We start from the raw sequence: 15,770 nt of genomic DNA, 5'->3' as shown, positions 1-15,770 counted from the left end.
TTAAACCTCAGAACCTCACAATAAAAATAATATTAGCAAGTTTCAATTTTCATGGACAAATAACTAACTTATATGTAAGTTGTTCTACTGTAACAAAATTTGGGGAGCTGATTCTGAAGATTTATTATACTATGCCTGCAAGTCCCTGTATTGTTGTTAATTCATAAATATCGGAAATATTGCAACTTGACTAGTGGGCTGTCATTTTCTTCAGAAGGGGGTGTCATGAATATGATACTGGTGGTGGTCATAGATTTTTTAACCAAAAATATGGGGGTCATAAAATTTGTAAACTATCAATATAGCGCACATTATTTGTAGCTGTGCACAATGTGCACATTCTTCATAGCTGCAATTAAAAGTTTCACATGCTACGTGTTTCATGACCTTGAGATTAATTTGTTTTTGGTATATGTGTGTGTGGAAGGGGGGTCATACAAAATTTCAACATAAGATAGGGGTTGGGTCACAGAAACATTTCAACCCAAGATTGGGGGTCATAAAAAATTGACTCTGGTCACTGACATATTGATAACCATCCTCCCCTCCCGAAGAAAATTACACCTCTTATAATAATACCAACATTCAATGGGGCAGTCAATAAGCACCGTATGCCTCATCATTACAAACCAAGCACATTCTAATCCTGCTTTGCATTTGTCGCCCTTTCCCCAGCTACATATGCGCTTCTTCTTGGTCTATATGCATACCCTATTCCGATAAATAAGAAAGTAAAGAAATGTCCTATAAAAAATGTTGATTGCCAATATCTTAGTGTAGCACTCCACCCTAGTAAGAGGAACCCCATTGAGAGGTATTCAAACGCTCGCATACGGAAGAACCAGTTGGCCCAGTCGTAGAAGGCACGGTTGTTATCGGTCCTGAAGGCAGCTTTCATTAGATCCTCCGCAAGTAGCATGAGAGGTACGGTCATGAAGCTGAGGTAGTATCCCGGATGAATACCATGCCAAAATGCACTCACTGCCATGGTTACTGTGGTACTGGAGAGAGAGAAGACAAAAGGTAACACAAGTTAATGAATGAATCAACCTATGTAAGCGTGTGTTCACATTTAACGTGGTACTTAATCATCACTTAGTGTGTACCTGAGCTATGCTATACCATTTTGTGTGCTTAAGTTGAATTTATACTAAATCGCTGAGCTATGAGCGATTGGTTTCTAGCCAATGATGTAGAGTGCTTTTTGTTGCGTTGAGAAAAGCACGCTTTCTCATTAGTCAAATACCAATCGCTCATCTTTCAAACAGGGAGTGTGAATTTCAAATGGGGGCTACAATCAGTCAGTCAATCAATATCAACCACATCTCCACATAACGCATCTGACTATACAAATGTTGTAAGTTCAGAATTTTAATCTTTTTATTTTAAAAAACATTTTTTGTTGTTGTTGTTGTAAATCTGCATCTTTTGTTATGATGTATTTATTACAATGTACTTTTTTAAATGTATAAAATTTTGTGCAATATTGTTATCTTTTAATATTGTTACTTCAAATAAATTCAACCAATCGATCAATCAATTAAATTAAAGCAAACTCCTTGTTTCACAAACCTATAATCATCATTCAGTCAATCAATCCATCAATCAAACTTACCCATATTCTCTGATAGGACACCTGACATATACAAATGTCTTGAGCCACCATTGCACGCTCATGTACCACGATCTCATGCAATCGATCAATCAATCAGTCAGTCAGTCAGTCAGTCAGTCAGTCAATCAAACTCACCCATATCCTCTGATAGGACACCTTACATATACAAATGTCTTGAGCCACCATTGCATGCTCATGTACCACGATCTCATGCGGTCGGTCGGTCGGTCGGTCGGTCGGTCAGTCAATCAATCAATCAATCAAACTCACCCATATCCTCTGATAGGACACCTGACATATACAAATGTCTTGAGCCACCATTGCACGCTCATGTTCCACCATCTCATGGCATCTCTAAAGGTGGTAGTGAAATCACAGCCATACCCACTAATGTTATGCACAGTCTCGTAGTTGTACTCTAAGATGCTCTCAGAATCACTGTACAGGAAGATGAAAAAATAAACAGATTATTTAGATTACATATTAAAAGACGTAGTTACTGAGTAGCAATGCTAAAGAGGTATCATCCCCTTAAAATAGAATAAATTCATTTTATTTTCCATTTCCAGATTTTGACTGCCCCCATTTCCAAAGTTACATTCTCTGCATATTTCAATACCAAATGTCTGGTTAATTTACTTTTATCATCAATTTAACATTTCAACATATTGTTACAAACTTCTCACGGAAGTATCCTGCGCCTTGCCGAGCGACTTCCGGTCCTGACGGGATTCCAACCCACGACCCTGGGATTAAAAGGGAGCACACTAGTGTATAGACCAAAAGAGGGCTTTCCCGTATAACGAACTTATACCTCTGTGACAATATTATATTCAGGCCTCGAAATAAGAAAAGAAATCCAAGGGTCCTCGGACCCTTGCCTTTGAAATTTCACGGGTCCTCACCAATTTTCAAGGGTCCAACTATTACGAAGTTTTAATGTTTGTGTACACTAGCTCATTTCCTTTATGTATGTAGATTGTAGAAAATTGAAAATCCGGGTTGAACACTTCATGGGAAACTAAAATGAAAGTGTACTCAGGGAGCAGGACTCCCGGGCAGGACTTATTATGTGAACCAGATTTTCCAGTGGAACAACAAAACTAGGATTTTCTGCTCTTTTAATGGTTCATTTTTACGGGTCACTTGGACCCGTACCGTAGGAAAATTGCGGGGCCGTGCTTACTTTCACGGGTATTTTACACAAGGACGCGCCATATTTCAAAGCTGATTATATTACATCACTTTTGTATGTTATCAATTTCTTGTACTCATCAACATCTTGTGTGACTATTTATGCCAACAATAACACTACACAAACTCATTGTATGAGTATCATATTTGGTGAACATACCACAAAGCAGATGATCAAAAATAATTAGCATCACAGAAACCTTGTTGAATTTGTTGGGGTTAAAAATGCTTTCACACACTTACTTTTTATCAGGATGAGACAAGTACACAGTAGGCCCCTGGCCCCTCCTTGGTTTAGATGCTACCGGATACGCCCCTAACGTTGCCGTCATACACACGCATTCTGACAACAGCCATGCCGAATACATGCGCATTCTGAACCATAAAAACATTGGGATCATGTATAGTGTTCTGTACCAATATCCATTAGTGTAGAATTCGTCTGATGTGACATAGTCTATAGAAAGATACTGCAAGAAAAAGAAAAATAATTTTAGAATTAGCATGCAACTTTCTGTTTCAAAATATTGATTTTCAGCTATCTGATTTACATGCGTAGCAGCCGACAAGTGCATCCTTTTGATATGGATGTACACATTATATCATGCGACAAGCGACAAGTTTCAGACCGCACAATATGCTGAGGAAACTCTTAGTCTCGCCTAAGGATCCCACGCCAACAGAGAAAAAATCAGATGTAGTTTACGAGATCCCCTGTGGCGAGTGTTCAAGTTCGTATTTCGGCCAGACTGGTAGACTACTAGGAGAGAGACTGAAGGAGCATAGGTCAATCCCCAGCCGTACACCCTCTGCTGTCGCAGAGCATAAAACCAAATCTAATCACAATATTGACTGGGAATCCACTAAGGTTGATCGAGAGTACACCCGTTTAGTGCAGGAGGCCCTCCAGATCAAGAAGAAATCACCAGAACTAAATCGTGATCAAGGACTGGAATTGCCAACCTTATACAATGCCTTGAGTCGACAAAAGAGAAAGTCCATCACAATATCCTAGGACTTCTTCTGATGAACATGTCTCATCGAAAATTCAAGGTTAGTTGGATTTCTGTGCCGAAAGTCAGTTTAAACTTTTAGAAATTGTTTATTACCAGCACGTATGAACTTATATTCACATAATCTGTACTTACCTGTGATAAAAGCAAAAATAGTACTCCAAATGGCACCAGGAGTTTCATTCTAAGTAACATAGGTTCCATAGTAGGTATGGAGTGCGAATCCTTGCAATGTAGCATATCGTGGTATGTCTTGTACTTGTAGTATGGTCCTGTTAAAAGCAACAAAAAAACCCAAAAAATTAATGTTGTATTCCCTGAATGAGCTGTTACTCTTGAATAACAATGTTTGTACACAAAGAATTACATTGTACAATAAGTATATATTTCAATCCCCATTTCCTACCCACACCTTTTCCTAAATGATGGAAGAATTTCTACAAAACTTTTTGAATCATGAGGATAAGACATACCAAGTCAGGTATAGGAGCCTATTGAAATATGAAAGTGTACTCCAGGTCTCTACCATGATTAAGAAATGATGAAGAAACTTCATTAACCCTAACTCCTCTACAGCCCAACAAAATCCAACAAGGCAATTTGTTGTTGAATGTTGTTGAATAGTGTCATGAACCAAATACTATCCTACACTGTTGGACCAGGTCAGTGTCTACTGAAATGCATGTTGGATTTTGTTGGTTTAGGACTTAAGTAATGCCCTGATCAGATTCAAAAAATGGACCTCAAGGGGCATACAACTCCACTTCATCAAAGGAGTCTTCTTGATGAGTAGTGTGGTCTTTGTGGGGGAGGGGGTTAAGGGGCTGAACTCCCCTCCCAAATGAGTTGGTTTGCTACTTCACTCATTTGAACCCAAAAAGAACAACTTTCACCCCCCCCCCAAATCATCACAGGAGTCTTCCTGATGAGAGGGGGAGAGGGTTAGGGGGTTGAACACCCTAAATGAGTTGGTTGCTATTAACTCATTTGAATAACCAAACAAAATTTATTATTTTGAGCAAAAATAATGTAAGATTGAAAATTGACCTGGTAAACCACAGATTGTGGGTAAACACAACATTTCACCTTAATTTTGGACTAAAATAGTGTACAATTGGAAATATTTTCACACTTTGCATACAATTATCACAGTAAGGGGGCTGGTATTGTCTTTGGAAAGGGGGTCCTAAATTTACAAAAAGTCAGCATCAATAAAATTGCAATCCCCTATTTTGGCAACAAAAATGTTATGACCCCCGACCCCCCCACTACTGATACACCTTATCCCTTAAATAGGCAAAAATTGTATTGAAATCAGTCTTTTTGAATAAAATAAACACACTATCTGTGGTCATCTTGTGTCTCACTACATTTTGATCCCCAGTATATTTGGGACCGCCCCCCCCCTTCCAAAGAAAATGTCAGCCCCCTAACACAGGATCAAAATGATGCCCACCAGGAATTGTTTGTCTTTGCTCCCTCAGACAACTGACCCTGATACACCACTGAGTCAAGTTGGACCCCAAAAAGGAATTTTACAAAGACTGATCAATGAGAATGTGTGTGTTCACATCAGATACTGAGGTCAACTGAATATATGTGTTTTGAACGACTATTCTACCGGACTCTTGAACAAGTACATGTAGTCTTACCAGTAAGTATACCAACATAGCACATGCCATAGTGACAGATGTCCAAGAAGGATGGGTCTTCAATGATGAGTAGTTGGTTGCGATTTAACTCTTTCTCACTCATGTGACTCTCCTCCCTGCTGCATCTGATCTTGGCAGAATTGGAATCATGGACTTCAAAGGCCACTCCAACTAACTGTGAGGATGAAAAATTACAGAATAATGTGTACAGGATTCCATTGGGCTATTCCAGTTGAAATCCATACTACCCCTGTGGAAGATTTTGGAAATATCTTCCGCAGGGGGAGTATGTTTTTCAAATGTAATTGGTTGCGGTTAATCATTTTGAAACCCATACTCTCCAAGTATTATGGCTTCACCTACATCTTCCACAACTGGAGTGAGTATTTCAAATGGAAGTTACCCAATTGACTATTCTATTTGAAACTCATACTCCATCTGTGGAAGACTTACATGTAAGCTCAATCTTCCACAGGGGTAGTGTAGATTTTAAATAGCCCATTACAACCTCTCACTGTTATGTTTATAATTTGATGATTCTTGAAGACAAAAACACTAGTATGTAAATTGTAAGTCCACGGCAGCCGGTGTAAGAACACAATGGTTAGAATTTCATTGCACAGTACAAGAATCAATACTGATTTATTTAAAAGGAAGTTTGCATGATTCATTTGATTCTTGTTAAGTATGTAAAAACACTGTGTAGTAAGTTTAAAAATTTACGAGAATCAAGTTTAATTAACACAAACCATTTTACAAGAACCTTTGAGAGAATAATTATTGATTCACTGATCCTTACTGACATAATTGACATTCTTATTCTGACACCTTCCCACTGTACGTGTCAGACCCAGTTCCAATAATTGAAACTCCCGGCTCTGACTGAGAGTTCCAAGAAGTGCTATGTATGTGTCACCACGGTTTAATGTGCATTCACATGCATACTTAACCGTCGGAACAAAGAAATCCTTGCTCTACAAATAATTGCAAATTACACATTTGTAATCATTTTTCACAACAAAAGATGACATGAAAACACCTGTAGGTAAGCAATGTATGAAAACAGATTGTTAATTATTGTCAATATTAATATTTTGCGACATACAAATGAAAACAATTTACACTGGAGACACCCTATGGCACTTCCGACAACTTGAGAACAAGTCCTCAAATGTTCGGAATTTGTAGTTACTGGTGTCATACCGTACTTATCAATACTTACCCTAAGAGTTAATAGCAACTGAATGACATTAGAGAAAGCTGTAGGAGTATCAAGTCCAAAGTAGTATCCTGCTCTGAAGACGGCCAGGTAACCAAAGCAAAATGCAAAGACAACTTGGTGGCAAAACCTGAAATGATTAAATGATTGTGTCATGTTAAAGATCCATGACTCGATCCCAGGACCTGATCAACAGCCTCATCCCCATTATATTCATCAAAACTGAGATTTTGGTATCAGAAGAAAGCTCATATTTTTCACATCACACATTGATATTTTTGACATTTAACAGTCCTGCAAAGTAAAATTTATAAATCTAATGATAGGCCTATATAATATAAAAGTGTAAGTAGCTGGGAGGAAAAGCAGGCCATCATTTAAAAATTTTGACCTTTCGTAACTTTAGTTGAAGATACCGTATCTAGGGGGACCTACATTTTTCACCCAAAACACTGTAAAGGTCTTTTGGGGAAAAAATGTAACAAGCTAGAGTTCTCAAGCTCAGTACCGTAACACTTAAGCTGAATATTCCATCGCTGAGCGACGAGCGATTGTTATTTGACCAATAAGCACACTTTTCCCAACGCAACAAAAAAAGCTCTACCTCATTTGCTAAAAACAAATCGCTTTATCGCTTAGCGATGTAGTCAAGGTCTTAGCCAGCCATGCGTCCACCCGTCTTTAAGACGGCCTAATCTAATTTTAGACGGGTGGATTTAATGGATTTTACAGATGTGATAGCTCTAAAACAGATGATTTTAAGGTTATATGAACTTGAGACTAATTCAGAGTGACTTGTAAAGGCCAAATCAGGACATATTTGACCCTAGTGTGACCCTTCCATGGGTATAGACAAGTTGTTTTATATTTGAGGGTCAAATTTTGGTGTCTACTTGGACGGGTGGTTTCTGATTTCTGGCTAAGACTCTGGATGTAGTATAATACTAAGTATTTAAGTCAGCTTACTTGATGCACTTACTTGATCAAGAAATCTATCTACTATCAATCATTTGAGCAACTTTTTAGGAGCCTATACGTACCTGTCATGATGATGATCTGTGATCATATTTTAATACTTCCGAATCTCCATTGCTTTCCTTACATGGTGTCATGTTTCACTGATTTTGACACAATTTGAGATAGCTCCAAGTACTATCCTTGACTCATATCTCTATTATTATGTAAAATAGATGGAAACAAGCTAGGCAGACAATATGCATGACAAGAATATGTTTAATGGCGGATGCTAGTCTTGTTACTATGCGTAATGAACGTTGGGGGTGCTATACATGTATAAACGGTGTGCACGTACATAATACTACATCTCCCTCTTAAGTATGAAACTGTGCGTTGGAAGCTGCGTACGAAGTCTGCGGCCCATTAACAACTCGCTAGGGGACAGACCATTCTGTAATGTAGCAGGGTTGATCTGGTAGCTGAGCAGTGCTAAGTAAGGGTCATTGTTCTTTTTCAAGAGTCCTTTAATGGTGCGAACTGCTCTTTCAGCCTCACCATTGGCTTGTGGGTATAGTGGACTACTGGTTGTGTGCGCGAATCCGTAAGTTGTTGTGAACTTGCGGAACATGTCTGCACTAAACTGTAGGTCATTGTCCGAAACCACAAGATCTGGGATACCGTGTTGCGCAAATAGCTCTTTGAGCGCTATTATGGTGCTTTCTGAAGTTTCGTCATTGAGCTTTTTAATTTCAATCCATAGCGAATAATAGTCAACGACGATAACATATGTTTGACCTTGGTAATGGAAAAGATCGCTACCAAGACACTGCCAAGGTCTGTCAAGGAGTGAGGAGGGCATGAGTGGTTCTTTAGTCTCTGGTCTATGTATAGCACCAGTCATTTCGATGGCGTGGGTTCGGATCCTACCGCTGCCACCATCTATTATTATGTGAAATACCGGTACCGTAAAGCGGGGTGACTTTGGACAGTGGGGTGACTTTTGACACGCATATAGGACAGGGTTGCTCAATTTAAATCAATGATTTTTTTCTAAAAAATCATTGATTTAAATTTAAATCAATGATTTTTTTGAAAAACAATTGTGATTCAAATCAAGCAACCCTGTCCTATATGCGTGTCCAAAGTCACCCCACTGTCCAAAGTAAAGTCACCCCGCTTTACGGTACTTATAGATGGAAACAAGGCAGCCGATACAAAATGTATGCCTGACAAGAATATGTTTAATGGAGGATGCTAGTCTCGTTACTATGCGTAATGAACATTGGGGGTGCTATCGGTGTGCACATGTATACATAATTTAGGTATGCCAGGCTAGGCTCGCTTGCCAGTCCTATATACGCCGTACCTATGTATATTAAGGACTGGCTTACGCCATTTTATTTGGATGTCAATGGGAAATACACACTTAACGATTTGCGCCGGTCAGAAACTTGAAAAAAATTCTTTAAAATGTCATCAATGTATATAAAAGTGGTACCAACCTTATTGTGCTTGCTTATTTAAGACTCGGTTGAAACAAAATTAAGGATCGAATGCATTTTAGTGTCCAAAAAGGCACAATTATCGTCAACGTTCTGCGAAATCGGATCGGGAACAAAATATCCGATCTTTGCGATCAAAAACACAAAATTACAACTTTAAACATACTATCAATTGGCAAAAGACATCATTACCAAACAATATAGAATAGAACAATCGACGTCAATTTCTCAAAATATTGAAGAAATATGCTCACTAGACATTGAAAAAGTACGCAATCCAATTCCCATTCAAACGCGTGGGAAACTGAAAGTGCATAATCCCCACTATGCCAGGCTGGCAAACCTTTTAGTTAACACATTTGCTAGTCAGCCAAATTCGCCTAGGACTAGGCCTGGCATTTTCGGGTAATTTTGTACCCGGGTACCTGGCGCATTTTTTTTTTTTTTTTTAAAAAAAAAAAATTTAAATTTTAATTTTTTAATTTTTTGCGGTTTTGTAGTGTTCCTGGACCTAGACCTAAATGCTAGGATCATTCATGGTTGACCTAAAAAATAAAAAATAAATAACAATTTCAAGATGTAGATGTAAATTGTTAATTGTATTTTTAATATGAAAATTGATATTTGACTTGTAAGTTGTATTCAATATTCATCATTCATGTCATACTGATACTCTATTAATGATTTCAAAATGCATTCAAATTCAATGCATTTTGTTTAGTAATAATAATTTTAAAAAACCGCTGGTTTTACATTTCGTCTGTTAGTATACTCACCTAGGCCCAAATAATTTGATGATAGCCGCTGTCACAAATGTTGTGAAGAGTGAATGCACCGATTGTCGACCGCATAAAATCAAGACCATCAACACCCCGGATCCGCTGCAAATTAGTTGTTTCTGAGACGCAATCCGTGATATTTTCACTAAATGGCCAAGAGCAAGTGATATTAAAAGCATAAGAAGGTACACAAATTCTACAGGGCTCATTTTGTAGCCTTTTTCCGCCTGTCTAAATGCCTTCTTGATGCTAAATTCCGCAGAATTAAAAATTTCAGCATGAACTCTGACCCCTGCTGTGAGTGACTGAGAGGAAAAGACCGCTCAGTTGATACCCATGGCATGTTTTTTTGTCAAATACGGAAATTTATTGTGGATCTACTTATAGAATATTGCCTACGCAGAATCTCTAACAATAATAAGGATTAGAAAACATAACCCAAACAAACATAAGTTGCTCAACTTTCACACATTATTAGATTTAGCACCAACCGTCCGTCATAATACTCTAAACATTACGGGCGCACACCACCAAAATAAAACCCGCCAGAAAGCTCAGTCAATTTCGTTCCGCAAGTCAGTTAGTTCGCAACACAAACTTAAATAACGGGCAAAACAGACACATCATTTATCGGTATGACATTTTCGTATTGGTGCTGCCCTATCTAAGTTTGCACTGAAGTGCCATCTCAGTTTAGGTGCGCCGATGTGGATCATGTGTTAATGAATTTTTATTTATTCTGGATAAATAATGGGGTATTAATTACAATTACAAGCATTAGACAAGAAGTACAAGAAGCTGTGTAATTAATATTATGACAAACATGCAACTATTTAAGCTACAGGAGCCTTGTATTTTTTTAGTGCAACGTTGCACTAGCTTTTTGTATACACTTCATCCCATACCGTTATGCAGAGCTACTACGGTATGGGTTCCTCGTACCGTCGGACAAGTCAGTGGTACGTACAACCCGGGATTTTTTTTTTTTTTTTGAGGGGGGGCATTCAACTTTAAAAGTGACGGTATGTACCTGTCAATAGGCCCCCTTTTTAAAAATCGAATATACCCAATGACCCTCTTTTTTCAAAGTCATACCCGATGGCCCTTTTTTAGGTGCAGTTACAGCTAGTTACCCAGACCCCTAAAGGTCCAGTTACCCAATGACCTTGTAAAGTTGTATCATCAAAATGCCACAAAATAATGTGGAAACTTTTGAATTCTCTTATTTCAGCATATTTGGGTTAAAAATTTGGCCAAAGAAGAATTTTCTATCCGTCGGACCCTTTTTTTGAAATTGTATTGGCCAAAGAAGAATTTTCTATCCGTCGGACCCTTTTTTTGAAATTGTACACCCAATGACCCCTTTTTTCAAAATGTTATACCCAATGACACCCTTTTTAAAAACAAAATTTGTACCAGTAAGCTCCTACTTCGCAATACTGGTAGGAATACCCATCACTCCTCCACCCCGTACAGTTGGGAGTATGGTGGGATGTAGGCCTACACCAACCAAGGGGGCACTTTTGTCAGTGGCCAAAATTCATGCAATTTTCTTGATTTTGAGCCCTTTTCTGGGTATTTTAGCCAAATTTCAAGCTGTTTGTCATGAATCGCACCCCTGCAATTAATTTCCTTTGCAATTCTACCCAACTATATCCCCAGTGGTGGCAAAGGGGGGAATTTACCCCCCCCCAAACAAAAAAAATTACCCCGTTTATAAAACCCAAAAATTACGAAAATGTCCACTATTTGCATCAATTTTGCGCAAAATTGATTGATTCCCCCTATTTACTTTTGCCCCCCCATACCCCCTGCTTTGAGTTCAGGTTTGGCTACCCAATGCTTCCGTTTTCAAGAATATTATTAAAATACCATAAGTAATGCAAAAACATACCAATTCACTTGTTTCAGCAAATTTGTATTGGCTTTTGAAATCAAATTTTTTTACCAAATGACCCACTTTCTAACTTTGCTACCCATGACCCTTTTAAAAGTTTTTTTTAAACATTTACCGATTCCTACTTCCGAAAGATGCTGATGGGCACATGCCCGCCATCACTTCCATGGGAGCACTCAATGTAATGAACATGTGTATGCCCAGATTGTTAAACCAATATGACAACTCATAGCTACTCATGCTTCAAGTGTTAGGGTTATCAAGCTAAAATGGGCCTTTTGGTAAAACTTTACTTTATCTTTGGATACAAATATTTGCAAAACTGGTGTACATACATTTCAAATGAGCCACCCATTCAAGCTCATTCGGGTCATTGAAATTTGCACCCCTGTGCAAGATTATGTCTTCCATAGAGGTGTATAGATTTAGCCCAATAGCTCTTTGCATTAAGGGTACAGTGGCAGAGCAGGGCTGGTATTTTTTTGGGGGGTATGGGGTATTATGAGCTATTATGGAGTATATAAACAATGACACAAACTCATATAGAAGATTCAAACTATTACAACCAAATTAATTTCACCATCATCCAAATTTTAATATCTTCCTTTCTGTGAAACTGTTCATTGATTTTCTCAGTAAAATACTGCAAATCTCCACATAATATAAATACAATATTATGAAAATATAGTTCTCCAGTTAACACACAATTCATAAGAATCCCAAGTAACATATTGCTAGGTTACTATGTTGACAATGATACTATTGCCCTATATCCATTATGGTCAAATTCTACTTGTGTAAATATAAGTAGTCCAATGGGCAAAGCTTCTTGCATCTGTGATATTTGGGCTGACTGATCAATTTGTTAAGCAGGTAGAAAAAAATGATTATAAAACACACAATTCATATTTCTAGTCCTCAGATGTGCCGTTTTATTGGAATAGAACCCTTAACCATCATATGAATTTTGTGTTTAATTTTCAATGATAAAATGATTTTCTTTGAAAACATTTAATGATGTATTGATTTTGTAAGTGAGATTGAAAATTTGGATTTGTTAAACTAAGTCTCCATGAAACTACTAGTCGTTAGTTCATAGCAAATTAAAATCATTAAATGTCTGTGTAATTAGATAGTTTATGTTAATGAGTCGTGAGAAATGCCCCTCCTTCAGTGGGGCTACAGCTGCTGAAGGCAATAAAAATGGCCTATTCCAGAAATTAAAGGCACCCCTCTAAAGAAGACACAGGATTCCCAAATTTTCACCATTTTTTGCTCTGGCAATCCCCCCCCCCCCAAAAAAGGTCATTATTTTCACAATCCTAACGAAGACATGGGAATTCCCAAGAAAAAGACACCTAAAATGTTGGCGAAAATTTGTCTGTCTTCTTTAGGGACACTGGGAATTCCCAATTTTTTAATCATTTTATTGTCAACATGGGAATTCCCATTTTTTTGGGATACAATTTTGGTCTGGAATTCCCAAAAATTTATGGTATAACTTTACATGTCTTCTTCAGGGGGGTTGCCATTTCTGGAATAGCCCAATATAGTAGGAACCAAAACTGCCGCACCGGTGTGTTTTGTGGTGGGTATTTGTCTTGGCGAACTTGGGATATATAATTTCTTTTTTCCCCATTTTGTTAAATAAATTTTAGGTAAAAATATGTTAATAAGCATTTTGGAAGAATTGTGTGACTAATACTTCAAATTATTGAAAATGTTTCATTATGTGTATTGGCAGTGTGGTAAATAAGCAAAAATGATCACGGGCCATTTGGGCCCTTGTTCTTGAATCTTTGGGGGCCCTCACAAACTTTTGCAGGCCCGAATAAATTGAGCGTGAAAAATAAACACATTTCTTGAAAAAATAAGCATTTAAAATGAATCTGTATTATGAATTAGTGTAGTATGGACGATGTCTTGGAAGATTTTTTGTATTTTCAGTCCCGTTTTTTAGTAAGCTTAAGGGATCTAAAATGAGCGTTTATTGCGTTTCGACAGTATTTTTTGTGGGACATGAGAGCACCTCAGACCTATCGAATTGCATTCTGAATACTGAAGCATGTCTTTCTGATATCAAATAATTTTCATTTTTCAAAATCAAAATATGATACAAATTTTATGACAAATTATAAAAATTTGATATTTTTCACATTTTTGATATATAACAGTCCTCGAAGTAAATTATATAAATCTAATGATATATTTTAAAGTGTATGTAGCAGGAGGAAAAGCCGACGGTCAATTGAAAATTTTGACCTTTCATATTGAAGATATGGATTTTTTCCCAAAAGACCTTATTTTGTTTGGTGTTTTGGGAAAAAAATCCATATCTTCAATACTGAAAAGGTCAAAATTTTGAATTGATCGTCGTTTTTTTATCCCACCTACATACACTTTAAGTATAAATCATCAGATTTATAAAGTTTACTTCAAGTACTGTTAAATATCAAAATATCAATTTTTAATGATTTGCCATAAAATGTGTATTAAATTGTAATTTCAAAAATCAAAATTATTTGATATCAGAATGACATTCTTCAGTATTCAGAATGCAATTCGATATGTCTGATGTGCTCTAATGTCCCAAAATAAATACTGTCCAAACGCTCATACCCCAGCCCTTAAATTTATTAATCAATTTATTTTTTCACGGGCCAGGCGGGCCCCCACGGCACATTTTCATCGGGCCTGTGTTGATTTTCACAGGACCGCGGGCTCGCCTTATTTACCACGCTGTGTATTAGATAGTATTTGAAGTTTATTTTGACCAAGTTTGAGTGTGCAACAAAAAAGAGGTAAACAATGCATTATTGTGCATTGGATTTCAAAAATTCAAGACATACAATTTGGTGGGTTTGTATTTTTTTGGCTAATCAAATCCAAAAAGGGGCATCATCCATTTTGTTCAACTCCACCAACTACTATTGGTTGTCATTTATCCCAATCTAAATATCTAAAAAAATTGAAAATATCCATGGTATACATATAAGCACTAAAATATACTGCAATATTATGTTCTTGGTTGGGTCTTTCCTCCCAAGATGAAATAAGGCCTAAAAAATTGTTTGATTGGCATAACATAAAAAAATTAGGGTAGGTAGGTAGGGATTTAAAAAAATTGCATTTAAAAAGGCCTTGGAACTTTTTTTTTCTTTTTTAATTTTTAATTTTTTTTTTTAATTTTACGTAATCAAACATTTTTAGGGCTTAATACCCATGTTCCTGACCAAAAGATAGATGAAACCCCACAGAGATAGTTTCATTGCAAAACCGAATCCCTCTTTGGCTACCTCTAACAAAACTGGTCAAAATATTAATAACATTGATGTTTTTAAGAGTCTTAATTGATATTTTTCCTCCTCCCCAAAAACAAAATTGGTTCTATTTTCTAGGGATACATCAATCTTTTGGTTGTTCCCAGAGTTTTAACCTTACTTGGAGCCCTGAAGATCCTTACTAACAGCCATAGGTAGGCAGCAGAAATTATTTTATTCCATGGGGGTAAAAATCTTAATAGAAGAAAAATTCAAGCAATAATTGCCCTGTGAATCTTTCTTTTAGCAAGACAAACAGGGTGCCTTTGGCCAAAATAGGGTAAATTGCGTGTAATAGAAATATTCACCTTCATTTTGGGCCAAAATAATCAGCAAATGATCATTTTTCATCCACTACATGCGAAAATGATAACACTGGAACAAGATATGCTTATCATCCCCCAAACATGTTAATGCTTTCACCACCACAGCTAATAGCCCAGAGCTGTTAGAATAGCTGTTCATGCATGCCTGCAAAATGGTTCTAGAGGTATGCTTTACTTACTAGTAACCTACAATGTTAATGTAACATCCAAGATGCAAGTTATAACTTAGCAAGTCACAATAACACTAATGCTGGTTTCATACTTTCTGCTGCTTGCCGCTGAGCGGTGTGACACAT

At 37.2% G+C, this 15,770-nt stretch overlaps 1 protein-coding gene across 1 annotated transcript; it reads right to left on the bottom strand.

The window, feature by feature from the left end:
- Window positions 1-393: 393 nt before the first annotated feature.
- Window positions 394-10,192, bottom strand: LOC140150740 (lysophospholipid acyltransferase 7-like). Its single transcript, XM_072172839.1, has 7 exons — window positions 9,929-10,192; window positions 6,697-6,823; window positions 5,475-5,649; window positions 3,958-4,094; window positions 3,053-3,279; window positions 1,886-2,053; window positions 394-1,001 (listed from the first exon to the last, which is right to left on the bottom strand). Exons 1-7 carry the CDS (start codon window positions 10,138-10,140, stop codon window positions 641-643), a joined length of 1,407 nt encoding a protein of 468 aa, XP_072028940.1. The 5' UTR covers window positions 10,141-10,192; the 3' UTR covers window positions 394-640.
- Between the last annotated feature and the right edge of the window lie 5,578 nt (window positions 10,193-15,770).

This window comes from Amphiura filiformis, chromosome 4 (genome assembly GCF_039555335.1).
Source record: "Amphiura filiformis chromosome 4, Afil_fr2py, whole genome shotgun sequence".
NCBI lineage: Eukaryota > Metazoa > Echinodermata > Ophiuroidea > Amphilepidida > Amphiuridae > Amphiura > Amphiura filiformis.
This window is presented reverse-complemented; position numbering and strand designations above follow the sequence as displayed.